Genomic DNA, 27,925 nt, shown 5'->3' with positions numbered 1-27,925 from the left:
GATTGGAAGCTTTTAGCTGGAATCCCCATTGCTGTGAATCTAGTGATAATTTTTTTATTACCATCCCCTGAGAGCCAAAGCAGCAGCCATCCTTTAAGCCCGAGATGCCTGTCTGTTACTTCTCTCTCTCTCTCTCCCTCCCAGGGGTCTGAAGCTGCCCTGTAAGTCATGGAACCTTTTTTCTCACAGTGGGAGGCAATTGCAGAGTGGAAACTATAATTGCTTGTAGTTCATCAAATGTAGTTACTTGGTTATATCCAGTGAGATGCAGGCATGCAATGTTTGACAGTCTGCTTGGGGATGCTACTGTCCTCTTTTTATCAATTCTAGGCTCTCATCTTGAACACTGGTCAGGGACTAAGCTCTTTTCAATCTTTAGGTTTGGGGAACAGATGACTTCATTTCCAGTCTTAGATAAAAACTGCTACCCCAGTGGCCACTAAGCAATGACTAAATCAGCTCTCAGGAACTTTCTGATTAGGCTTCTACTTCTCAGCCTTTGGGCCAACAAATAGAGCTAAGGCTATTTCCCCTCAAGTGTGAGCTTCTTGTTTCCTTATTTATTGCCTCCTGTATTTGGTTTTATCCTTTCTCTGGTGGACTATTTGTAGAACTATTTACAGTGAACTCATTCCGCCTCCTCTTGCTCTCTCCCTCCCTCTCCCTCTTTATTTTTTCAAAACCCATAACTCCATTAAAAAGCTTTTAGTTCTTTTGAATTAAGACTATATGCATCTCTTCTTCAACCTCCAGGTCATTTAAACCACTTGTAACTTGAGCATGGTAAAAGCAAACTCTGGTTTAGATGTCTTATATTATTTTCTAATATTGCATTTTATCATGTCTAGCTTTGGTACACCCTTTAAGCCACACTATCCTTTTCAGAGAGAGGAGAAAATAAGCAGCAGAGACTAAAGGAAAGCCAAGAGAAAAAAAGAATGTTGGACTAAGGGAACATTTAAGTAGACGGAAGATACCATTGTATGTTTATTATATAATGTTTTCCCTTGTGGATTTGTTCCACTTGCAAGAATACTCATTGTTTCTAGAAAGCACCATTCTAAATGTACCCAGGCTCCCTCTAAAGTAAAATACATCGAAAGCCCTATCTTTATATTAGGAAGCAGGAAGATGCTGGTCTTCGATAACTTCAGGACCAACCAATGTTGAGGTCCAAAAAGCATTTCCAATGAAAGGCCACTTCTGTTGATAATTAGAATTGAGACTCCAGTGAGGTATTAATCTGATTCCCTGGCCAGAATATGTTTACAGTGACCTAAAGGTGCTTACAATCTTAGTTCTGCCTGTTGGATTCTTAATAACTGATAGTTACAATAAGTGCCCAACTATGGACATTTCTTTTCAAATGAGGCTTCATTTGTATAAAATGCCAAACAGTTAACTTCTCTCTGATAATAGTGAAGTAGTTCAGTGGTAAAGAATTGGCCTGCCAGTGCAGGAGACGCAAGAGATGTGGATTGGATCCTTGGGTTGGAAAGATCCCCTGGCTTAGGAAATGGCAACCCACTCCAGTATTCTTGCCTGAAAAATTCCATGGACAGAGGAGCCTGGAAGGCTACAGACCATGGGGTCATAAAGAGTTGTTCACAACTGAGCGACTAAACACATGTGCGCGCGCGCACACACACACACACAACCATTGTTTCAGAGTTTGCATAGAAATAAAGCAAACTCATACATGCAAATAACTCATTAAAAAACAGGCAAGCGAGGTGATGGAGATCCCTTAACACAATTATATATAGCTGAATTTCATAAATGACGCTCTGGAGCTGTATCTGGTTTTCTCAGCAAAGTGAGCATGTGACTCAGCCCTGCTGGACTGTTTGGTGACGGTTCTTCCACTGCTCATGGCCCCTGCAGCTGTGGCCCAGCTGCCTTCGGATCAGACGCAGCCTGTCCTTCCACCCTCTGGACCGCATCACCAGGGAAGTGCGTTCAAGCCTAGGTTTCTTCCGCGGAGGCAGTATGAAGGCCCAGAAATGGCCCTTCCATTGGTGACGGTTGACTTATGCAGCATGCCTATGCATTACCAGCTGTGTGTTCACATATTCATTTAGATAGAAGAAAACAGCAAGTAATCAGTCATCTGAAAGAGGGAGGTTGATGTGTGTATGCATTAGTTTCTGATTTCTTCAAGCATTTGGTTTTCTATCCAGTTATAAAAATATCTTCACTCACAAAAATGTTATGTTCAGAAATTATCTATGCTGTGTATCTGTACCTATCCCTATAGTTTTAAAATTTGATTTATAATGTATATTCAGTTTTATATACTGTTTAAAACTTACAGAGTGAGTAAATTTTGCATTGTAAAATGGTATTCCAAAGCTTGATTTTAGTAACATGTCTGTTATTAATTACACATTTAAGTGAAAGTCAGTGAACCAAAAAGTAGAAATGGTGTTTGGTAACATATAGAGTATATGAAACTCATGAAATGCTGAGTGGAAACACTCCTGCTTATTCTATTTTATACTCTTTATCATGCTTCAAAGTTACCTTTAATAATCTTCCTTTCTGATCTTTACTATGTGACTTTTTGATGTCTTTATTTCCTCTGTTGCATCCTTACTTTTTATCTTTTTCCAATCTAAGATTAATAATGGAAATGTGCAAGCCAGAAATGGAAATACAACAATGTATATACTATCTCGTGGTGGGTAACAGCATGGACTTTATGGTCAGAAAGTCTGGATCTGAATCCTGGTTCTAACATTTACCAATTCAGTGGATACTGTCAGCTAAGTAATTCATTGTTTATTAATATTATTCATTTTCATTATTAATTCATTGTTCATTTTCTTTTTTTAATGACTTTTTGGTGTGGGCTGTTTTTTAAAGTCTTTATTGAATTTGTTACAATATTGCTTTTGTTTTTTGGCCACAGAGAATGTGGGGTCTCAGCTCGCTGACCAGGGATGGAACTCATACCCCTGCGTTGGAAGGCAAAATCTTAACCACTGGATTGCCAGAGAAGTCCCTAGATATGTTTTCATCATTTCTAAAAAGGGCCAATAATATTTCCTAGCAATATTAGGTGCCCAATAAGCCTTAGTTGTTATTTTTGTTACTATTATTATTATAAGACTTCTCAGATGGCGCTAGTGGTAAAGAACCCTCCTGCCAATGCAGGATACCCAAGAGACACAGTTCCAGTCCCTGGATTGGGACGATCTCCTGGAGAAGGAAATGGCAACCCACTCCAGTATTCTTGGCTGGAAAATCTCATGGACAGAGGAGCCTAGTGGCTATGGTTCATGGGATTGCAAAAAATTGGACATGACTAAAGGACCTTATTAGCATAGCAAAGCATATTATTATTGTATATTTTTATAATATAACATTATTACATTGAGGAAATTTTTTTCTGCATGGTAGAAAATATCTTACTATTTTATGGAGACAATAAAGATACATATTTTCCGTTTTCTTTTGGGGATATTATTTATTATGTGTATAATGCATGGCTTGTGACAGACATTTGGAGAAATTCCAAAGAAATTTGCTACAGACTCTGCTTCTCAAAATCTAGATTTGAGGATATAAGGCATAAAGATGTCAAATATGTAAAACTTAGAAATTTGAGAAATGAAGCTATGAAGAGATATCCAAAATAATACTGCATGGATGGATAGAGAAGATCTAATGCAACTCTACCTTATACTCAAATTTATCCTAGGAAATTCATCACCTGAGGCTATTATTTTATTATTTTTTTCAGTTTACTAGCTACATGCTGAACTGTAATGAGCCCAGTGCACAATCTCTGATTAATCAATTTAGTTTCTGATCTTGACTTTATTCAGCTTTGTGTCCTACAGCCTATCAGATCTTTTTAGAATTGAAGGTGCAGCTCTACCTTTCTGTGAGATTCAATTCTTATTTTATATCTCTCACTCTAGTCTTCTTGCCTGCAGAATTCCTTGGACAGAGGAGTCTGGAGGGTTACGGTACTTAGGGTTGCAAAGAGTCGGATACGACTGAGTAACTAACCTTAGAACATTCGTTTCTTTAGGGATTTCTATGACTGGCATCTACCTTAAACAGCTACCCATTTAACCCTGAAAAATTAAAATATATTAGATTCAATGACATCTATGGTTTTATTTATAATTAAATGATTCAACTTATTGAATTCAATTTCTTATTCTGTGATTAAAAATTTTGCTTTCAAGTCTCATTATGTGCCATCAGGAAGGAAATTTGCAAAGATATGCCTTTAAAAAGTATCCCTTACAATTTGGGAGTCTTTGCCATTTTAAGTAGGCTGTGAAAGTGAAAGTGTTAGTCACTCAGTCCTGTCTGACTCTGCGCAACCCCATGGATTATAGCCCACCAGGCTCCTCTGTCCATGGAATTCTCCAGGCAAGAATACTGGAGTGGGTAGCCATTTCCTTCTGCAGGGGGTCTAAATCCTAACCCAAAGAGTCTATCACGACTGAGCGCCTGAGCGTGGGTTCATTACTGAAAATACTAGTCTTAGATATTTTAAACCATGGACCATTTTGAAGTGTCTTTTGTCACTCTATTCAGGGTGCCTCATTAAGTAGGTGCTGAGGGGCTGAGTAGCAAAGCTTTGCTGACTTGGCCATTTTTTACTTTTTGTGTCTTTTCTCTGTGTGGTGGGTCACTTTGCTGAATGATAAAGTTATGGTGGCCTTCAGTCATTGTTGTAGGAAGCCATTTATTTACATCTTGAGAACTTGAGGTCTTTATAAAATTATACTTAGGTATATCTATATGAGCCACTTTATACCTACAGTGCAAATTCTCAAAACTCTGTAGAGCCTAGGCCATCATCAAGATTTAAAGCCAAAAAAAATCACTGTACTTTACAAGTACAATATATTTATGTTATATCTGCAATATACAAAACCTGTAATTGTAACTTTGAACGTCTTAGAGTTTGTCAAGTTCTTACAATGAAATTTTGACTCATTTTTAAAGCTTCTTTCCAATCTATTTAAGTCTTGAGGACATCAGTGTGTTTTTCCTAATTAAGAGTTTAAATTAAATATGGTAATACTTATTTTTTTAAACAAATTTTGAAATTAAACCTGTTTTTTAAAAATAAGTTTTGGAATTCAAGAAATCAAATTTCATTTATCAAAAGGAAATGATGTAATTTTCCTTTCTTTACACATCTTTAATGTCCTCAAGAGCAATCACATTTAAAGGAATAGCAGAAATTATGATCTTTAGTTTTTCTGCACATTTTTCAGTCATGACATAGAGATTTATAAGCATCTTATCTAAGCAACTAAAATCATTTATCATTCAGGGTCATATAGTAACAAATCAAGTTACCAGTGAATAAATCTAAATTCTCAACTTTTCTCTTGGACAAAAATTGTTAGAATCCTGGACTAGAGCTCCACATATCTAATTTCAATCTAAACTATGCTATTTATTCCCTCTTACCATGTATAAACCTCAACTTTCTTATCTGTCAAAAGGGAGGTACAATTCCCACCACACCAGATTTTGAATAGTATTAAATGGGATGAGGCAAACCCCATTAAATGCAATGAGGAAGGAAATTAGACACCTCATATTGACAGCAGAAATCCTATGGAATAAGGCTTTTAGGAAACTGCTTGTAATGTTTATTCTAAGGGGGCTCTATAATAAAAAGAGTATAACAACTGTGTTTTGCAGCTTGCTGAAAATTAGACATATGTCTGTGCATGAATGTATGCACATGGTTATGTATAGGGAATTATTGAATATCTCTGTTTTTTATGCTTTTTTATTGTAATAAAACACATGACATGGAATCTACTGTCAAAGTTTTAAGTGTACAGTACAGTATTAACCATATCCACATTGTTGTAGAGCAGATCTCCAGAAGTTTCTCATCGTGAGTGACCAAAGCTCTATACTCACTGAACAGCGACTTCTCACTTTCCTCCCCCACCACCAGTCTGTCAATCACCATCCCATTTTCTGCTTCTTTGAATTTGACTATCTTGGATACCTCATATAAGGGATTCGTACAGTATTTGTCCTTTAGAATAATTTCCTAAAGGTTCATACACATTTTAGCATGTGAGATGTCCTTCCATTTGAAGGATGAATAATATGCCATTGTTCTTGTTGTTTAGTTGCTATGACTTGTCCAACTCTTTTGCGACTCCATAGACTGTAGCCATCAATCTCCTCTGTGCATGGGATTTCCCAGACACGAATACTGGAGTGAGCTGCATTTCCTTTCCAGGGGATCTTTCCTACCCAGGGATCAAGCTCACATCTCCTGCATTGGCAGGTGGATTCTTTACCGCTGAGCCCCCATGGAGGCCCATAATATTCCATTACATGTGTGTACAGTTGTCTTTATCCATTCATCCATCAGTGAACATGTAGATTGTTTGTACTTCTTGGCTGTTGTGAGTAATGCTGTAATAAACATGGGAATGCAAGTATCTTTTTGAGAGTTGCTTTCAGGTTTGTTTTTTTTATAAATACACAGAAGTGGGATTACTGGATCATATGGTACTTCTATTTTTAATTTTTTGAAGAAACTGCCTGCTGATTTTCATACTGATTTTACCATTTTGTATTATCATAAATAGTACACAAAAGTTCCAGTTTCTCCATATCCTTATCATCATCATTTTCTGTTTTTCTTTCCCCTAGTGGCCATCCTAACAGGTATGAGGTGATCACTCGTGGTGATTTTGATTTGTATGTTCTTGATGATTAGTGATGTTGAGCATCTTTTCATTTACATGTTGGCTGTTTGTATGTCTTCTTTGGAGAAATATCTATCAACTTCTTTGCCCACTTTTTAATATGGTTATTTGTGTATGTGCCATTCATACAATTGGTTCATTTTGACAGTAGCTGCCTGACCCTGTGTTAGGATAATGAAGGTATTTGAGTCTGCTGCAAATTCTGAGTAATTAAATGTTTGAAATTACCTGTTTATATTTGTCTTAATTCCCTCACGGGCTTCCCTGATAGCTCAGTTGGTAAAGAATCCTCCTGCAATGTGGGAGACCTCAGTTCAATTCCTGGGGTGGAAGATCCCCTGGAGAAGGGATAGGCTACCCACTCCAGTATTCTTGGGCTTCCCTTGTGGCTCAGCTGGTAAAGAATCCACCTGCCATGTGGGAGACCTGGGTTCGTTCCCTGGGTTGGGAAGATCCCCTGGAGAAGGGAAAGGCTACCCACTCCAGTATTCTGGCCTGAAGAATTCCATGGACAGTCCATGGGGTTGCAAAGAGTTGGACACGACTGAGCGACTTTCACGTTGACTTTCACTTTAATTCCCTCACATATGTGAGTGTATATCTGTTTCTCATATGTGAAATCGTATAGTTCAGTAACGTAGGTACACATTTTATACTTAAATTAGTGTGAGTTATAAGTAAGAAGCATGGGTATAAAAATATGAAGCATTTAACGTAAAGAGAGTAGCTTTAGTCATCTATCTTTTTAAAATCAGTGATCCTGTTACCATCCTTTATATTGAAATTTTAAGATGTTACATTCAAGATCTGAAATGCTGAAAGTCATACTAGTACATAAAAAACCGTTTTAGAAAATTGTTGTATAGGAATGTGGCAATTCACAAGGCACTTGTGGAACAAAGGAACAAAGCAATTCAAGACTCTTATCTGATTTGTGGGGGGTAAAATCTCAAAGTCTATTAATTAAAGGAAAAAAGGCTTTTCTGATTCAGGAGAGCCAACCCTAAGCCGGTCTGCAAACCGCTGCACTGCTTAGGTTTTCTGAGGGTAAGAAATTAAGGATAGCACCCTTGGAAGAATTGTGAGTTTTACTCTGTGCCAACAATTGCCATAAACTATGTACTCCTTGTGTTTAAATGGAGCTGAAACTCAACTCAATTTTCTGCTGGACAAATGTTTGCATTGAAAACAGCAATGATGGAGCCCACAAACAAGCCTTTCAACATGATGCACATTTTTTGTTTATCCTCGTGTTTTATTCTAAATGGGATGTCTCTAGAAAATGAAAGACATGGAAATGATTTCAGTTGTGTTTGGCAGTATTTTTTACACTGTGTACTGGGCTGTGACTGACACTTCATTTGATAGGAATTATAAGCGTTCTTTGTTCATGAAAAAGAGGATTTAAGACTTCCTGTAATTAATATACTTGTGTCCTTTCCAGCAAAGTACATGTTGTGTATTTATATGTTAAAGTGCCAGGTAGTATAAAAAATTGTTGTTAATATGCTATGTGATAGCTTTCAGCTTTTTGATGTTTAAACCTTTGTTTCTACAAAACATTATGCTAGTAATGCTGCTTAACAATAAGTTTTGATTACTGAAGGGCTATGAGACTCTTTTTAAATGGGCAGTATTAAAATTACACATAAATTGCACTGATGGAAAAAAATGAAAAATATTCTGCTATAGTCTGGGAGAAATTTTGTTAAATAATGTTATTATATGGGTCATTGAGTTCTTTTAGAGTCTTTTGAAGAGTGTCCAGGCTGTTTCTATGCTTTGTTTATGTGGGAACATGGTTTAAATAAAAGAATGATCTGAACTATTCTTGAATTAGGCCAAACATTTATCTTATGGCATTATTGATAGAAGTTTTGTCATGTTCCTTGGAAATCATGCAATGTTTACGAGGATAGCGATTTTCTAGCCAAGACCTTACTCATGAAGTTCAGCTTTCAAACGATTTCTTTTTTCCTCTTCTTTGCCATGCGTATTTGGCATAAGCCTCAATGAGGCTAAGTCCAAATGAGTGTGTGCAGACTCTGTTGCTGAGTCTACATAGGGGTATCGCTGTAGCTTTTGGGTAACAAGCTTTCGTGATTCTAAATAATCTTTCTACCTTTTAGAATCTTAGTGTTTTTCTGGTTTGTGATTAACTCTCTGTGCTTCTCTGATAGCTCAGTTGCTAAAGAATCTGCCTGCAATGCAGGAGACCCTGGTTCGATTTCTGGGTTGGGAAGATCCCCTGGAGAAGGGATAGGCTACCCACTCCAGTGTTCTTGGGCTTCCCTTGTGGCTCAGCTGGTAAAGAATCAATTGCGAGGCAGGAGACGTGGGTTCGATCCCTGGGTTGGGAAGATCCCCTGAAGAAGGGAAAGGCTACCCACTCCAGTATTATGGCCTGGAGAATTCCATGTACTGTATAGTCCATGGGGTCACGAAGAGTCAGACAAGACTGAGCAACTTTCATTTTCACTCTGTGAAATATATAAGCTGTTTCATTTATTTATTGTTCTTCATTCTGCAACAAGTATTGGGTTGTCTGTCTACTGTGTGCCAAACACTGAGCTAGGGTGCAGAAGTATCAGTGGTGTGGTCTCTGCCCTCAGGGGAGACTATGTGATCTATGAAAATATCTCTTCTCAGTCCCTTTTCCTTTATCAAACCTTGCCATTTACTGAAGTACCTATCAATACAGTAATGACTGTATGCGTTAACACTTCACTTTTGCAGAATTGCACCGCCTGTTACACTTAATGCTGTTGGAAAGTATTGAACATTTTTGGCTTCATAGGATGGTGTTGTGTGAAGAGTTGTGATGAGATGTTCATTAAGGAGACAGGCAGACTGCAGAGGCCATGTGGAGCGATTGAGCAGATGTTGAGCACGTCTCACTCACCCTGTGCCCAGCACTACGGTGGCTGTTGGGAGGTCAGTGATGCACAAAACAGGGATGTTCTTTGCCTGCTTAGTGTAAATAAATTTCAAAACTTAGGCTATGATAAATACTGTGAAAGGTTTGGATCTTCAGGCTTATGTATCTTCTCCTTGCAGCACATCTAGATGCAAGCCAAATTTTTATTCCTTGGATGTTTAATGATCATGGAAATAGAGGATTAATGGGAGATCCTGATCACTAGCCAAATCTGTCCTTTCTGTGTCTTCATACAGATTTAGGGACTTGGGTTGGCACTTCTGACATTTGGTACATATGTGTCTGTTATAACAGCATCCTATGATATTGTTGCATTTATAACTTTTGCAACTTACACAGTGAATGTTTTCAATGTAGTAATGAGCCTTCTACATATTAAATTCCCAATTTTGGTCTTTGATATGTGCATGATATTCACATCATGTACATATCATGTACATACACTGTATCATGTACATGTACATATCACATACGTAACAAAGCTTCCCCTATGGCTCAGAGGGTAAAGAATCAGCCTGCAATACAGGAGACAAAGAAACCGCAAGTTCAGTCCCTGGGTTGGAAGATCCCCTGGAGGAGGAAATGGCAACCCCCTTCAGTATTCTTGCCTGGGAAATCCCATGGACAGAGAAGCCCGGTGGGCTATAGTCATGAGGTCCCAGTGTCAGGCACGACTGAGCCACTAACACTTTTCATGTTAAATTTCCCAATTTTGGTCTTTGATATGTACATGATGTTAGGTAATGAATACATTTATCCATACATTTATTCTTTGAATATGAGAGTGCATTTGAGTATTTGTTGTGTTTTTCTATTCATTATTTTTAAATATGTCAATGAATTATTACTTTTCTGTATCCATTAAATGTGGATAATAGCACACATACACACGCATACATCATTAGCTTATTGTTTAACCAAATGAAATTATTTATAACATACTTTAATGTTATCCCAGACATTCATGTAAGATCTCAATAAATGTTAGAGATTGCTGACACTAAATAATATCACCTTCTAAATCTAAAAAATAAAAATAAAGGTACTTTTCTCTTAAAATTTCTTCTTTCATATATAATCCAAGCTGAAACCACATATGTGGGTACTTGTATATTTATCTACAGTCCTGTTTTCTGATTCTGCCTTATCCACTTTTATTTTTGAGTTCAAATCTTCAAAAAATTCACCATACCTGCAAATAAATTAGCTCAAAGGTCTGGAAGAAATATTAAAATTATCTTTTCTGATATGGTCATTTTATGGACATATCACCATAAGTACAGACAAAAAATATATTTGGACTGCTTTGAGGGACAATCAAGATACTGAGTAATACCTCAAGCATTAAATAATGTTTGCAGTAAATTCTTCCTATTCATTCTAGAGAAATAAGCAGTATACCAAGTTTGCCACCAGAAGGTGCTAGAGGGAAATGAAACCATCTCTGAATGCTTTGCATTAGCTTTTTTCCATTTGCTTGGTGGTGTTTTCTCCATCTAAATAATTTCCTCTGTTCACTGACAGGTTTTCATATGGTTTAAATATTAGATATACAAAGTTTCAGGATTTTGGCCATGTGCAAAAACAAAAGCAGAATTTTAATCTGTTTATTCATCAAGATAACTAGAAGAGACCTTGGGGGGGGGGGGGGGAAATGTACAACTTATTTGAGAACATAACAGTCATGTAATTGAAGATAAATATTTTATGCTTCTGTGTAAAAAATCATCTTTTAAGTCAACTATGTAAAGAAACCTTATGATCTATTCTAATTTAAATTTCAGATCTTTCAAAAGTCAATTTACACTCATTTCAAAATAATATAGAACTGAGAATGGTAGTTTTGAATGCATACTTCTAGAGCACATTTTTTAATCTTGTTAGTAAATTGATTAACTGTAAATACTCTGCTGTCCTCCAAGTTTCCTAGGTATAATATCAGGTATGTATGTGTATTTTATTGAGATAGTTTATTTCAAGATGCTGACATTAAAAAATTCCATCGAGGATTTCCCTTTTCTTTCCGATTCAGGAATTACAGCATACATCTCAGATTCCAAAATCCAGTACTTACCTTAATTACTACTGTAAAGGTATAGAAAGAGGATAAAATAGTAAAGGTACAATAATATTATCCTGGGAGCTCTTTCTGTCTTTCAGTGTTAAAAGTCATCAAGCTATATACATATTTTCTAAAGTCCTTTTCTGATATTAATGTAACTGATGAAAGTTTATTGAGTCATAATTTTAGCAAGAAAAACTATGGAATTTCTCTCTGTATTTCTTTGAATATCTACCATTTACATTTTCATTTAATGTCCTTTTAGGGACAAAAAATGCTTGCATGTGTGAACCAGAAAATTTCTCCACTTTATTTTTTTTTTAAATTTTATGGATTGAGTGGAAATATGGCACTCATAAGGACAATGCTGATAAAATTGGGCTAAAAGCGGAGAAAGGAGAAGTTACAGAGAACTTATATGAAAAGCATGCAAACTTTGAAAACAAAAGCTCATCCACTCTCCTATCCTCATATATCCTTTTATAGTATGAGGCTCCTATTTCTGTTTTAACAGATTACCACAAACCGATGGATTAAAACCCTAAAATATTTTATCTTAAAGTTCTAAAGGTCAGAAACTCCATGGGTTTCACTGGTTGAGAATGCAAAGCTGTGTTCTTTCTGGGGTCCCTGGAGAGAATTTTCCTGGCCTTTCTCAGTCTAGGAGCTGTTCACATTCCTCTTCCATCCTACTTGGCTTTGGCTCCTCTGCATCATCTTCCATATTTAAGAGACCCTTGTGATTACATTGGGTCCGACCAAATAATCCACAGTTCTCTTTATTTTAAGGTCAGTTGATTAACAGTTTCCATTTCCCCTTCCCATGTAATACAACATATTCAAAGGTTCCAAGGATTAGAATGTGAACATCTTTGGGGACGGGGTCATTTCTCTGCCTACCACATTTGTCTTCTGTGCATTTTTTACAAAATTGAAATAGTATGTGTGTAACTTGTATGTAGCATTTTCTCATGTCAGCAATTTTTAGTATATGTCTTTTCACCTCTACTACATTGAAAGGATTTACTATACTCATCTCATATTGGCCATTTCACTTATTCAAAAAATATTTATTTTGTTCCAATTATGTTGGAGGTATTCTGCAAAGAAATGGGGCTTTAATCATAAGTAAGATAAAGCTTCTGCCTTTGGGGAATTTATGGGAAAATGGAAAAGAAAGGAAAGTAAGGGATTAACTGAAGAATTAATTAATTAAAATTCTGATTTGTGTGTGAAAACCAAAACAAGGGTGCCATAAAAATGGAGAGAATATTCCTAGTCAGGCCCAGTTTCCCTCATTAAGTGACATTAAAACTGACTAGACGGATGGATGGATTTATGCACGTTAGAAAGTGGGGAGGAGTGTTTGAGGAAAAAGAAGAGCATAATTAAAGACCACAGGTCAGGAAGTTGCTTAGAAAATTCTTGGAATCTAAAGAAGTCAAGAGGGGCTTCCTTGGTGGCTCAGGTGGTAAAGAATCCGCCTTAACTCAGGAGACCCCAGTTCGATTCCTGGGTCCGGAAGATCCCCTGGAAAAGGGATCGGCTCCACACTCCAGTATTCTTGGACTTTCCTGGTGGCTCTTATGGTAAAAAATCTACCTGCAATGGGGGAGACCCGGCTTCAATTCCTGGGGTGGTAAGGTCTCCTGGAGGAGGGCATGGCAACCCACTCCAGTATTCTTACCTGGACAGTAATCCCCATGGACAAAGGAGCCTGGCGGCCTACAGTCCATGGGGTCACAAAGAGTCAGACATGACTGAGCGACCTAGCACATGCACAGAAGTAAGAGAAATCTCCTCCTTGGTAAGCAGGAGAGTGGCTTAAGATAACAATGGAGAGGTGGGCTAAATCTAGATCCTACAAGACTTCATATGCCAGGGTGAGAATATTGGGTTTTGTGTTAAAGATGAAGGAAAGCTATTGAACACTTTTAATCTAAGGGGAAATACACTGAAGTTGCATTTAAAATGATCCATCTGGCTGTAGACATTCATGAATGAAAGGAACAGAATAAAACTGGGAAAGGAGGGTTGTGTTGAGAAGTGTCGACAAGTTGATAGTGAGGTGAATAGTCAGGGTGACAGGAACCACTGGAAGGTAATCTCCATTTACAAGAACAAGTACTGTCAGAGAAAGCAGTTGTACGGGGAATATTGAGTTTGGCTTTGGGTAGGTTGAGTTTGAGATGCCTTTCCATCATCAATGTGACGCTTCAAGGGGAAAGTTTAATAATTTATTCAAAGTCTGAGTTCAGTCTGAGCTGAATCTATATCTGTGGGCATCTTTAGTCTGTATAAAGCTACAGTAAGCATGGAATGGAAGCAAAGAGGGCGGAAGAAAGGGAACCACTTCCTATTTCAGCTCTTAAGAGGAGCAATGAAAATGTTGCATAAATCTTTGACTACTTTTTGTATCATCCAGAAGTACCATTACCAAGTTCAAGTATAAGTATTTTAATATTGAAATGAAACTTACATGGCACAAAGGCAGACAAAACTAGGGAAGGGCATTCCAGAGACAGAGAATGGTGCCAGCGTGGCCAAGAGGCACAGAGAGAGAGTTTGTCTAGAAGTGTGAGTATGAGGAACAGGGTAAGAAATCATGCTGAAATATTAAGCAAGGGCCAGATTGTAATGGGTTTTCTTTGTTATGGTAAGAAAAATTTATTTATACATGACTAGTGTTTATTATAGACTATGGAGCTAAGACTGTTGTAAGAATTTTATCCTTATTAAATCAACAAGTCTATGAAGTAATTAGTGTCATTACTCTCATTTTAGACAGGGAAGACACTGAGAATTTACTTTCCCTAGTTACACAGCTAGGGAGTTGTGTCAGAATTTGAGTCCAGACAGTCTATATTACATAGTGGGCAGTACTGTTGCTCAGCATCCTTCTATTTATTCCTTCTTTAGTGGGAAAACACTCCTCTATTCATTCTGTCAATCATCTCCATTCCCACTGGCTATCAGAGTAGACAGGAACCTCATGAGAATCTTTAGGATTAAAAGTTAGAATAAGAGAGTATAAATCCCTACTTCTCTCATAGCAAAACCAGTAGGATGTGCACTGTGGTTTGCAGATGACATGATTCCAGCCTTGTGGGCATAGTCAGTGGGATTCATCAACCTAACATACCACGAGAAGCAGAGGAGAGATCTAGTGAGTCTTTGGGAGGTGTTCAAATACCTGATTCATTCCAGTCCTATGGGGGCAAGCATTGCTTTTCAGCAGTTTGGTCACATGAACCAAAAATTACTAAGGTTATCTGAGTCGTTTATTAGGGCATATGCTCAGAAGTGTTTTATTACTTTTCAGTAGGCAATGGCACAGATAGATTTGTGTCTGGTAAAGTTCTCCCTTATAATGGTACAGAAAGTGTAAGACTAGAGACAGAAAGAATATAGCTGGACCCTTCCTATAACCCCAATAAATGTTATTACAAAGTGGGTTAAAGCATTTGCACCGAGGAGAGGGGCCATAGTTATATAAAACATATTAATTTAATCATGCTTGTTGATTTTTTTTTTTAATTAGATGGAGAAGGATGGGGAGGAGGGAGAAAATATCCAAGTCTCTAGCTTGAATTTTAAGTTGAGTAGTGGTATGGTTTAATGTAGTAATAGCTTCAGGGTGGAGAAAACAGTGAGTGCAATTTTGTAAATGATGTCCAGAGCACACTTGTATATGTGGAGAAGAGGCCTTGGCTCATATATATAGGTTTGGAAATCATCAGTATGTTGATTTTAGAATGTAAAGTGTCATTATTGACCCTGGCTAAAACAGTGTTGGCAGCAAGTAGGTAGCCAGAGGGGGCCTACCGTATAGCACAGTAGCCACCTCCGGGCTCTGTGATGCCCCAGATGCATGAGATGGGGGCAGGCGGGAGGGAGCTCGAAAAGGGAGGGGATACATGTATACATACAGCTGATTCACTCTGATGTAACAGCAGGAATGGACACAACATTGCAAAGCAATTATACCCCAATTTGCAAAGGCTAGAAGCCTGATTTTATAATTGGAAAGGGAAGAGAAGTCTTCTTCTACTGAAACATGGAAGATTGAGTTCATGTGTTTATTTTTACCTCTCAAATCTCACTAAAATGTTAGCAAAGGGAAAAAAATACTCTAGGAAAAGTGATGGGAGAGGATAAGAGTAAGATGTAAGGCTTGTTCAAGAGTGAAGTGCAAAGGAAAAACGGTCAGTAGAATACAATAGAGCTGCAGTGTAATTACCTTTAGAAGGAAGCACCAATGAGAAAGGGAGTTTTGTCTTCAGACCCAGGAATGGCTAAGGAATCAGAGGTGACAAGAATCCCTGAAAAGGGTGATGAATGATCGCTGAAATTCTGAATGAGCTCTTAGTCTCCCAGATTCCCTCCAGAGCCATGTAACAGTTCCTCCTCAATCCAGAAATAAGGCAGAAAGTTTAATCACTGGTAAAATTGAACCAGAAATAGTATTAGACACAGTATCCATATCTATATATTTATATCTGATATATACAGATATATATATATATCTGATACAATAATTTCAGACACAATAGAAGCTCTAAAAACACTTGACAATGTAGATGTAAACAGAAAAACCATGAAATCCTTCCTCTTATATTAACAGAATGCTGCCTCTAAGCTTTTAGCTCCTGTGATGAGAGAGTGGTAGCTTCCTTTCTCAAGAAAGGGGAGTGGGAAAAGAATTTCTAGATAGTGACATCTGAAAGCTTCTATGTTGAAAGCAGACTATCCACTCACTCCACGATAAGACCCATGAACCCATAAACTCTAAACATTCACAAAGGTCTTCTAATCTACTTTATCTGCTTCATGTTAATATATAGACTCCCAAGGATCACAAGACATTTGAGAAATTCCTTTAATGTGAGACAAGAACCTTAGGAAAAATAACTCAAAAGAAATGAAAACATTTATATACATATAGCAAAAGAAAAGCTAAAGAGCAATAATTGATAAGCTCAGAGAAAAAAATAGAAGATACAAGAAAGAATAGGATGAGATTTTTGAAAAGAGCAATTAATGAAAAATAAGATGTGATTCCAAGAAATTAAAAAATAATAAGATTTAACAGTTAAAATCAGGAAGACAGTAACAGCTAAAGAAGGCATGAGAGAATCATAATAGGAAAGCAAAGTGAGGAAAGTAAACCAAGAGGTCTAATATCCTAATTGTTAGTATATTCAGTCAATTTTTATTAGCAGTACTTTGTGTCATCTATTAGTCTAGATGATGGGAATATGCAGTGGATAAAATAAAATCCTATGATAATGAGATCTAGTAAGACAGAATTGAGAAGTTACACGTGAAAAAATTAGGAATGAAATAATAGAAAAATAATCTTGAGTTATTGAGGTTCCAAACTGAAGTGCCCATTGAATTATATGATATAATGAATTTAAAAAAAGAAAGGCACATTATGATGGGATTTTGAATAGTCAGAATAAAGAGAAAATTGTTTAAAAGCTTTCAGAAAGGAAGGTAACTTCCAAAAAAGAAGACAACCATTCTCGAAAGGGGTGCTAGAAGCTAGTAAAAAAGAAAATTCCTGCAGCACTCAAAGGAAAATGGTTGCCAACCTACATTTTGAAATTTAGCTAATCTCTGAATAATGCGAGGATTAAAAACAAAAGAAAGGTATTTGAGAAAATATACGGCATTGGAAATTTTACCAATTACGTCACATATGGTCCGTCAGATAAATGGATTAAATCAAAGATGAAGGTAGCATTAGATTCAGGAATAAGGAGAGCTAACCCAGAAGAGAGGCAAAGGTGATTCCTAGAAAAACAAAGTTGAAGGTAAGGGTGACGTCTGTGTACCAGACCTACAGGGCAACCAGCACTGACTATTGGAATAAAAGGAAAGGGTCCAGGGGAAGGTCTTTCAAAGAAAAAGTTAAAAGGATGGATTAACCTACATGCTTCACCATAGAGATTTATAGAATAATTTAGTGACAGGAACATAGAAATCAGTGCAGATATTTTAAAAGAGGCATTTAATTCCAAGAAAAGCAAAAAACAAAACAAAACAGTATAATAAAGTAAATGATTTTATGCTGCAATGCGTGGCCCAGCGGTAAACAACGTTACTTAGTTACTGTAATATAAACACTGAATATTGACTTCTATCCAAATTGTGATTGGAGAGAGCTCTTCAGGGAGTAAGCTCATAGGAGAAAGAAAAATCTTCATCTTCCATGTAGAAATTCAAGAGATTCTTGAACTTTGAAATAATAGAAAATAACACAGATATTGCTTGTACCTCTGAGATAAATTCTAGGCAAATTAGCTGAAAGAGTTAAAATAATTGCTTTTCAAGGAACTGAACTCCATGTTGACACAGGGGACTGCTGTCCTTATTAAAATCTTTAATTTAAAAAAAAATTTATATTAGCCTAGGATTGACTTACAATGTTGTGCTAGTTTCAGGTGCATAGCAAAGTGATTCAGTTACACGTACACACATATCTGTTCTGTTTCAAACTCTTTCCAGTATCTTTTAAATTTAAAAAAAAATTTTTTTTGACTTAAAAAGTTTGCACATAACATTCTGGTTATAAAATTATTCTGAAATAGAGGCGGAATGCTTGAAGAAGAGTCTGCAAATGTAGTACAATTGTAGTTAGAATTCAGCAAGGAAGGGCAGAAGGAAGAAAATCGAGGGATGGTTGCTCCATTTAGCAGCTTTAGTGTTGAAGAGATTTGAATAGATTACAGAGAGTGAGACAGGAGAGAGAGTTTGAAAACAAGGTGGCAAATGAGAGCCCACACATTAAATCCCTCAAATAGTAAAGTTTGCATGGAGGTCACAGAAAAGGATTAGGGTCCCTGTAACTTAACATTCTTCTCTTTCTTTCTGGATCCCTACTGCTTGTCCATCCCAAACCCCATAGCCCACTTTGCAGCCCATACGCAGGGGTAGTGAAGTAGGCTTTTATCAGTTGATGAGCAATTCCCCAAAAAGGTCATGGTGTCAAAATGAAGAACCAGTGAGAAACAGTTTAGGAAGGGAGTTAAACATCAGCTGAACTGGAGAAGAATTTGAAAGAGAACATAAGCTGATAGAGGGAGATTGGAAGGGAGGCTCTTCTCATTGTTTTTTGAAGGTGCCTCCATGGCAAAGTGGAACCAAACTATAAGGCCTCAACATTGCATCTTAGCTGCTTGATTAGTTTTGTGAACTATTTCTCAAACTGGATAGAATCGAGTACTTCATATAGATACTCCTTGCATGTATGTTTGGTGATTACTGCTAACACTTACTAAGAGGTTATTGCTGCCCTGTTTTCATTGCTTCATATGGATTACCTCACCTAATCCTTGCCACAACTCTATGAGGTAAGAGTTGTTTTCACCCTATTTTGAAAAAAAGAAAAACAAGAGACCTAGAAATTTAATTGGCAAAGAGTCAGGAAGCAAGGGAATGGAGGAGGTGATACTGAAATGTGAGTAGCCCAACTCCTTCCCTTTCTGGTTAGTTATTATCCTATATCAGTTGTAACTAAGTTGTAGACAGAGGAATAGCAAGTGCACAGGTTGGAAAAAAAACAGAGTGATTTGGGCAATTGAAAGTTTTAAGCAGAGCTGAAACATAGAATACATGATGCACATATAAAGGGGGCATGTGGGGAACTAGTAGAAAAAATGGGTAGACATCAGACAAACTAGTTCATGAAGAGCCTTCTTGTCCTATTCACGACCTCTGTTTGGGCATTAGCCCGATAGATAAAAGTAGGCAGTGAGTGATGAACTTTAAGTAAGAAAATAACATGATTGGATTTGTGTTAGAAAGAGCCCTCTGACATTATAGAAGAAGATTGTTTGAAAAGTCAGAAGAGGAGATAATGCATTGAAAACTTTTAAGAAACTGACATTGATTGAGCTGAAAATTTGGCACAAAGAAGAGAGGACCAGTAGGACAGGCACTATGGAAGTACAGTTAAACAGACTTAGGGAAAGGCTGAGAGAGGGGATAAAGGGCACAGTTCCTTTGTTTTTGCCTTGAGTAACTTGGTGGAGGAAGCCCCATTCACCCATCTGAGAAAACCGCAAAGAAGAGCATTGGAGAGACAAAGAAAATGTGTCTTCAGTTTTCAGACACATCAGCTCTGTGACCTGGAAAGCTTCTAGATGGAAATGTTCAGTGTCGGTTATTTTAAAGTGTGTATGTGTGTATGTATGTGTGTGCCCATGCATGTATATATATGTGTGTGTGAGAGAGAGATAGAGAGAGGAGACATGAATGAATGGATGAATGGATGGGAGACTCGTATATTTCAGTCTGGGTTTCACCTGTGTAAGTCACCTGCGCATATTGGCCATGGTCGTAACCGTCACAGGAATGTATAGCAAAGTTCCAAAACATCATCTGGGATCATTTGATAGATATAAACGAAGTGGTAAAGAGGAATGTGGTTATAATTTTGGGGGAAAATCGCATTTAAATGGTAGCTAGAAACCCAGAGGAGATTGAAGAGGAGCCAAGTTCTAAGGGAAACCTACAAATCATGGTTTCATGAAAGCTTGAGAATAGTGAGTAGAATTTCAAGGAGAGAGTAATCAAATTTTACTGAGAGTCCACTAAACCTTTGGCACTTAGCAAGCCATTATTGACTTGTTTAGATTAGATTCATTGAGAAAGCGGGTTTAAGAACTTGTTTTAAGTTTATAGATAAAGAGAGGTGAGGAAGTAAATCTAATTTTTGTATACTAGACATTTCCCAAAGCTAAGAGATAACAGGAAAAAATAGGGTCAAAAGATTTCTTTTTTTTTAAGATGAGAGAGATTCAAGGGAAAGACTCAGAAAATAAAGGTGAATTGGAAGATTCTGGGCAAAAAAGGAACCCTGGGGAAATATATTGAGCTTCCCAAGTGGTGCGGTGGTGAAGAATCCTGTCTGCCAATGCTGGAGACACGAGAAACACAGGTTTGATCCCTGGGTTGGGAAAATACCCTGGAGAAGGAAATGGCAACCCATACTATTTTTCTTGCCTGGAAAATTCCATGGACAGAGGAGCCTAGGCTACAGTCCATAGTGTGCAAAGAGTTAGCAGGACTGAGTGATTGAGCATGCTTGCATGGGGGAATGTATTAATGGGAAGGATGGCATCCAGAGTAGAAAAGGGACAATTGACTTGGATTACAATTGAGATATCTTTGTTCACTAATGCTATAAAGGATGAAAGTAAGAACTTGGTGGACAAAATCTAGCAGTTTGTCAACTTGATAGACTCTGCTTTTTTGTATCCTATCCTGTCTTCCATGAATCACTCATTTTTCCTTTCTCTGAATTCCAGTTGTATTTGTGGTCTTTTTCATTTGCATACTTAAATTGGTTCTGATGCTTAGTAACTTAATTGCATACTTAGATGTCCATTGTGTGTGGGAGGGGGTTCCCCTCAACTCCAACATGCCAGTCCCAGTTATTAGCAGGGTGTCCAGGAATTCAACTCAGTTCTGACACAGTTTACTCAGAGATAGCATCAGATTCCACAGGTGTAAGGTTGGAGTCCTTCAAGACTGTGCCCCTACTTCAGATACCAGTGGTATGCCCGAGTTGTTATATTTCCTTCTGAGCTACTGAGTCTAAATCAGAGGTTCTCATAACATCCTTCTTGGGTTTAATTAATTTAATAGAGCAGCTCATAGAACTTAGAGAAATATTTTACTTACTAGAATACTACTTTTTATAAAAAGATAGAAGTCTGAACAGTTAGATGGGAGAGAGACTAGGGCAGGGTATGGGCAATGCCCATTTGGAGCTCCCATGCCTTTTCTAAGTAAGCACTATCCCCCATCTCAACAGTGTTCACCAATCCAGAAGCTTGCTGAACCTCATCCTTTGCGGCTTTTGGAGGCTTCATCATATAAACGTGCTTGGTTAAATCATTGGCTGTTGGTGATTGATTCAACCTCTAGGTCTTCTCTCTCCAGAGGTCAGGGAGTGGGACTGAAAGTTCCAACATTTTAATCATATGCTTGGCTTCACTGGCACCAGAATCATCCTCAGGTCATCCAGATGGCCAAATATATATTCTTACAAATTGCAGTATCACGGTGCTTTTTTATCTTGGCACCACAGACGATGTCTCTTTGTCCTTTAATTTCTCAGATTCACCATGTATGCTAGCCATTTGATAATATTTAAGGAAAATTTGACAGATATCTATACATGAGAAAAATACCTAGCATCAAACAAACAAAACAAAAAACAAAACAAAAAAATAAGCAACAACTAAGTTTCAAAGCTTTGGCTAAATGACTTTTATAGAAGTCAGTCACAGCAACTAAATTTGAGGTTTTTGATTTGCGTATTTGGATATAATTTTGCAGTCTGAGCTGATGATCTACAACCTGGCCTCAAAGATCTGCATGCAGTAAATTGTAAGATGTGCCTTCTTTTTTTTTTTAACCTCTAAGAGTGGAAGGGATGAGTCAGCCTATCTGGGATTTTAAACAGTCAGTTCCAGGGACACTGCACAGCCCGAAGGCGTGCCTCCAACAAATCACCATTAAAAATATTCTCTGCTAGGCAAGACCGACTAATGTGTCAACCTTGACCAGTTCCTGTAAGGAAAAGAAACATTTAGAGGCAAAACCAACAGAATTATCATTGAAGGCAATCATAAGATTACTTCCTTCATTTGCCTTTGAAAATCTGGTGTGTGTTTTATTCCCTGGTAGCCTTGATGTTTTACATGAACAGTCGTTTTACTATGGACAAGAAGTTGAATCAATTTTCTCTCTGAAAAAGCTAATAATATGTAAATTGATATACAAATATCAGTGAATACACTGTGCATGGGCGCTTAAATGATATTATAGGCTTTTTTTCTGCACAGATATCAAGAACATGATATTATTCACATAATTGCAAACATTTTGACACAAGAAAAAATTTTAAAGAAAAAATGGGAAATCATGCAAGTTTTATTAGTCTTTTAATGTCTTATAAGACACATTGAAAATTAGTATCCTGAACATTGTTTATAATATCAATAATGGAGCACTAGAAAATGATACTTACCTTTAAATATAAACACTGTATTTTTTCTTACATAACATTTGAATTTCAATACCAATGAGAACGTACAAAAATATTAATAATAAATGAATTTGCATAAAAGAAAGTGCAGATCACTGTTCACAGTAGGAGTTCAACAATGGTTAGCTGAATTTGAATGATGTAAAGATAAGAGGGAAAATGTGTTAAACCCTCCTGAAAACAGAAGATGCTCCCTGGCAGGGGTCCATTCTTTTTCTTAGTGGATTAAAGACCTTCTTACTATTCAGGGTGATTATTGTTTTTCTTTAAAATTTCCAATATTCCTTTAATTTTTCTGCCCTGTTAGACATTATTTTATTATTATAGTAGAAAAATATGTTTTTATCCTGGAAAGGCAAGTGACTTATTTATATGGAATTTTACTTTAAAGTAATGGTGCATGAAATATCTGCCATCTGAATCTGCTGTTATACTCCAAACACTGACTTTCATAAAATGAAGTGCCACGTGCAATAAATGAGTTCATGTACCACTACATAGGCTTCGCTGGTGGCTCCGTGGTTAAGAATCCCCCTGCCAATGCAGGAGACTCAGGTTCGATATCTGGTTTGGGAGGATCCCCTGGGGAAGGAAGTAGCAACACATTCCAATATTCTTGCCTGGGAAATCCAAGAGCAGAGAAGCCTGGCGGGCTCCAGTCCATGGGGTCACAGAAGAGTCAGACAGGACTAAGCAACTAAACAGCAACAGCAAAACCTCTACACAAGATGTGTTGATGTTGCTGTTTCTTTGGATGTACAGGTAGAAGTATGTATTGGTTGCAAGGTTTGTGAGTTTGGAACAGAGAGAGATCTAGAATGGAGAAGAAGGTTTAGGAGTCATTAGCATACAGCTGGTTTTTGAAGCCTTAGGAGACATTGAGCTCATCCAAAGAATGCATAGAATAGTGTTTCATAAAGAGGAGGGTGTAGTAGAATTCGCTAGAGGCCATTTGCAAACTTTGCATTCTAATCTTCTGCCTGGCCTCCCAGCATCACAGGGGTGGAGAAGCAAGCAAGCAAACAAGCATGGAGCACAAGCTTTGAAGCACCACCGCCAGATCCCCGTGTACGCGTACACACACACACACACACACACACTTCCAGGGGATGTGGACATTGATGCTGTTTTTAAAAGTTCTTCAAGAGATTCTGATGTAAACCAAAGACTGAGAAACACTGAAGAAAAGTGAAAAGGGAAGATGGGCCTGGAGTGGGTAGCTGTTCCCTTCTCCAGGAGATCTTCCCAACCCAGGAATTGAACCCAGGTCTGTCTTGCATTGCAGGCAGATTCTTTACCAGCTGAGCCACCAGAGAAGCCCATGATTAATGGAAGCCAGACTCAAAAGTGCACAAGTGCACACACATACACACACACAAACACACAGGCACACTTAAGCATAATTTGATTTGGGTGGTGGTTACATAGACGTAACCATTTGTCAAAGTTTCTGAGATCTGTACTTAAGATGTATACATTTTCTAGATATAAATCATACCTCAATGCATTACTTGAGGGAAAAAAGTGTAATTAGGAGCAGAGTAGTGGAGCAGTTAAGATTGTGGGTTCTGGAACTGGATTTGGCTTAAAGCCTTGTTCCAACACTAACTATCTATGTGATTTTAGGCAAGAGATTGACCTCTATACTTCAGTTTTCTCGTTAGTTAGATCTGGATGAAAGGACCAAATGTTATGAGGACTAAAGGAAGTGATCTAAAATAATGGCATTACATACTTCCAGAGTATGTATCTTTGTCTTTGTATATCCTATATATTTACTTAAATAATGCCTTTTTTCCCCCAGAGAATACGGTTTTCTAAACTTTTTTGTTACTTCTGTGTGTGTCTAGCATTTAGCATGATGCTACATTTAATAGCAAAATCATCATACATTGAACACTGACCCAGAAAGTCACACTGGATCAAAATAAGACATTTTTTATTGTAAAAACTGATTAAAGTGGATATTCCTGACAAGTAGTGAAAATTGTATCTGACTGATTTAAAGCAAATCTACCCAAAACATAATTATTCATTTCACAGCAAATTTTAAAATGGTATGAAAATAAGTCTGTGAGATGCAAACAGATTTTATTTTAACCTCAACTATTCTACTCAACTTTACAGATCCCAGAAAATTATAGTAATATTAAAATTGGAATAATGTCAGATGATGGGAAATTCAAATCCACGTGGATAATTGTCTCTTCTAAGTAGAGAGTGGCTATGGTTCTGGAGCGTTAAACATTTAAATCTAAAAGACAAATGTGCTAGTGTTTTATAATGATTCACTCAGTGACCTTTTTCAGTATGCATTTGAATTGTTTAAATAAAATTTTAATATTAAGTGCAAAATCTGTTTAACTATCATTTGTTTGAATTAAAAGAATGTCATCAATGCCTTAAAAGAAAATTGCTGACTTTATTTTTAAATTAGGTTGATGGTTACCATATTAATTAATAAAAATATCTATTCTTTTAGTCATTTAGTAAAGAGAAAAAAGATGCCGCTTGATTCCCAGTTCTTGTGTTGGAACTGATAATTTCAATAATCACCACTTATTGCATATTAATTGTTTTTCATTTCCTATGCTTGGTGGATTTTACAGGTTTTATTAAAACTATGTAATTATTATCCCCATGTAGGCATAAGAAAACTAATAATATAGCACTCAATTTAAATCTTAAATGGTTCATTGAATTTGTGGACATTTTCTTCTTTAATATGATGTTTCTAATATGTTGAAAGCTGGTACACAGAACCAGAATGCTTTAAACATTATGAAAATAACCATCTAGAAAGTGATAAGATGATCTGTAACAAAATAAGGGCCATTACAGAAGTCAATAAAACATATTATTGGTTGGAGGAAACATGATTTTGCAAAAAAAAAAAAAAATAGAGGGTATATTTATTATATATGAGGGGAGAGTTATTCTTTTATAAATTAATTTCAAAACAGTATGCTAAATAATTCAGTTTGAATAAAAGAATAACAGTGAAATTAGGACTCATCATATATTAGTTAAGGCATATGTCCAGTGAAGGGAGTGTTTCCCCTATAGTGCTGGACTGATGAATGCCATTCTGTGGTTAAGACCACATCTGGAGTACTGAATCCATTTCTAAGGTCATTTTCTAAGAGGATGAGTAGGAACGTAAGAGGTCTTTCATGGTTCCAGTGAGGATAGGCTGTCATGATTACTCCTTCTCTGTGGAAAGGAGAAGCCTTGCCCATTGACTGCAAGAAGGCAGAAGATGAACAAATGGGTGAATAATCCTGGGAGGTGAATTATGGCTCCTGGAAGAAAAGCATCATTTTCCATTAGTACTGTTGCAACCATGATGCAAGGTAGTTAGCAAGGAAGTTAACTGTCATTTACTGTGACTTCTTCAGCAGAACCTGGGTGACCACATGTCAGGGATGTGATAACTGAGGATTCCTCCTTGGGAGAGAGGGACCGAGAACTTCTAAGCAACCTTCTGACCCGTAGCCTTTCAGACCAACCGAAGTGCACACAAGTTTGCCAGGTAGATTGTATGTTATCAGAGTAGGAGGGTCCAATAATAAAAAAAATTAATTTATGGGGAAAGTATTTCTTGAAATGTCATTTGTCACTGGTTTAAAGAATTATTTGATATTAGAAATAAGCACAGGAAAATTTAGTTGGCAAATATAGTAAAAGTGAGAATAAAAAAGGAGAGACAGAACAAAATAAAATCCTTATAAGATGTGATACAATTAGCACTTTCTTTTAAACTTGCCTATGTAAATTTAGCCATTATTTTCCATTGTATTATAATAATCTAGGTCTTCCCCGGTGGCTCAGTGGTAAAGAATCTACCTGCAGTGCAGGAGCCGTAGGAGATGGGGGTTTGATCCCTGGGTAGGAAAGGTCCCCTGGAGGAGGGTATGGCAACCCACCCCAGTATTCTTGCCTGAAGCATCTATCTCAGGGACAGAGGAGCCTGGTGGGCTACATACAGTCCATAGGGCTGGAAAGAGTCAGACATTGAAGTGACTTGGCATGTATAATAATCTGAGGTTTAGGAATTATGTTATTGTTACAAGCTATAATTTTTACATTATATATTTCTGTCCTTTAAATATGCACTTTTAATTTTTATATTGCTTTCAGGTTTTTTTAAACTATATTTACTATATTTACTACAATTAGAGAACTTTTATTTAATTGATTTTTGTTATCCCTGCCAGTATTCTGTTCCACCACTTATTTATTCAGTATCTCTTAAATTTGATTTATTACTCAAACACCTAGAGTATGCATTCAAATTTTGTTTCATAAATAGGTAGTTTGAGTTACTGGAGATATCTTTCTCTTGCTTCATATATGAATAAAAATATGGCTAAATATAAAGGTACTGGTTGATCATTAAAATTGTAGGCAGTGCTTAATATTTTAATAGGAATTCAGTTTTGCAGATGGGTGTGATAACAAATTAATGTCTTTCTTTTTTCATTGATAACTGATTTTCCTAACTTCATGCTTTTTTGACAATTTATCTTTGTACAAAAAAATATTAAATATATGATTCTTCTTAGGCAGACGGGTAAAAAGCCTGTTATTAATTAATTTGAATTTGTTAAGAACCCAGTGACCTCTTTTGATCTTAATGTATAGTTTCACCAACTTTTCTTTCATAATTACCACATATTATTCAATATATATTGAGATTATTCTTATTGCTTATTTTTCTGGTTTCTGCATCCAGTATACCTGAAAATCTTTTATTAGTGATCTGCTCTGCTATCTCTATAAAAATTTTCTTCTGACGTAATTTAAGCTTTTTGCACTTTTTTGCTCATGAGTTTTTCTAGTTTGATGTGTGTGTTACAGTTTTAACCAGCATATCGGCTGTACCCTTAATTCAGCTGGTACAGGGTTAGTATATATGTAGCCTATCCTGTTTGAAATATTTATCTCAGCACATTGCTTTTGCTGGAGGCAATGTTCAGTGATACTCATCGTTATAAAATTAAGTGTATACTTCTCATCTTACACGGCAATTCGCTCCTAGGTATTTACCTTAGGAATCAGAAACGTAAGACTCTGATTTTGAGTTGAGACAACACGTTGCAGGAGTAAGTGAGAAGCCTCGTGTATTGCGAAATAACTTCTCT

General features: G+C 36.9%; 1 protein-coding gene across 10 annotated transcripts in view; it reads left to right on the top strand.

The window, feature by feature from the left end:
* The window catches only part of NAV3 (neuron navigator 3), an 879,706-nt gene that overhangs the window by 396,074 nt on the left and 455,707 nt on the right, over positions 1-27,925 (top strand). Inside the window, exon 1 of one of the 10 annotated variants that reach the window (XM_043446414.1) lies at positions 9,528-9,650. The exons of the other annotated variants lie outside the window; for them this stretch is intronic. Within the exon in view, the coding sequence (XP_043302349.1) occupies positions 9,543-9,650 (108 nt within the window). The 5' untranslated portion in view covers positions 9,528-9,542. Of the gene's footprint in view, positions 1-9,527; positions 9,651-27,925 lie in introns of those variants that run through there. 10 annotated transcript variants of the gene reach the window in all.

The sequence above is a fragment of the Cervus canadensis genome, chromosome 25 (assembly GCF_019320065.1).
Source record: "Cervus canadensis isolate Bull #8, Minnesota chromosome 25, ASM1932006v1, whole genome shotgun sequence".
Classification (NCBI taxonomy): Eukaryota; Metazoa; Chordata; class Mammalia; order Artiodactyla; family Cervidae; genus Cervus; species Cervus canadensis.
This window is presented reverse-complemented; position numbering and strand designations above follow the sequence as displayed.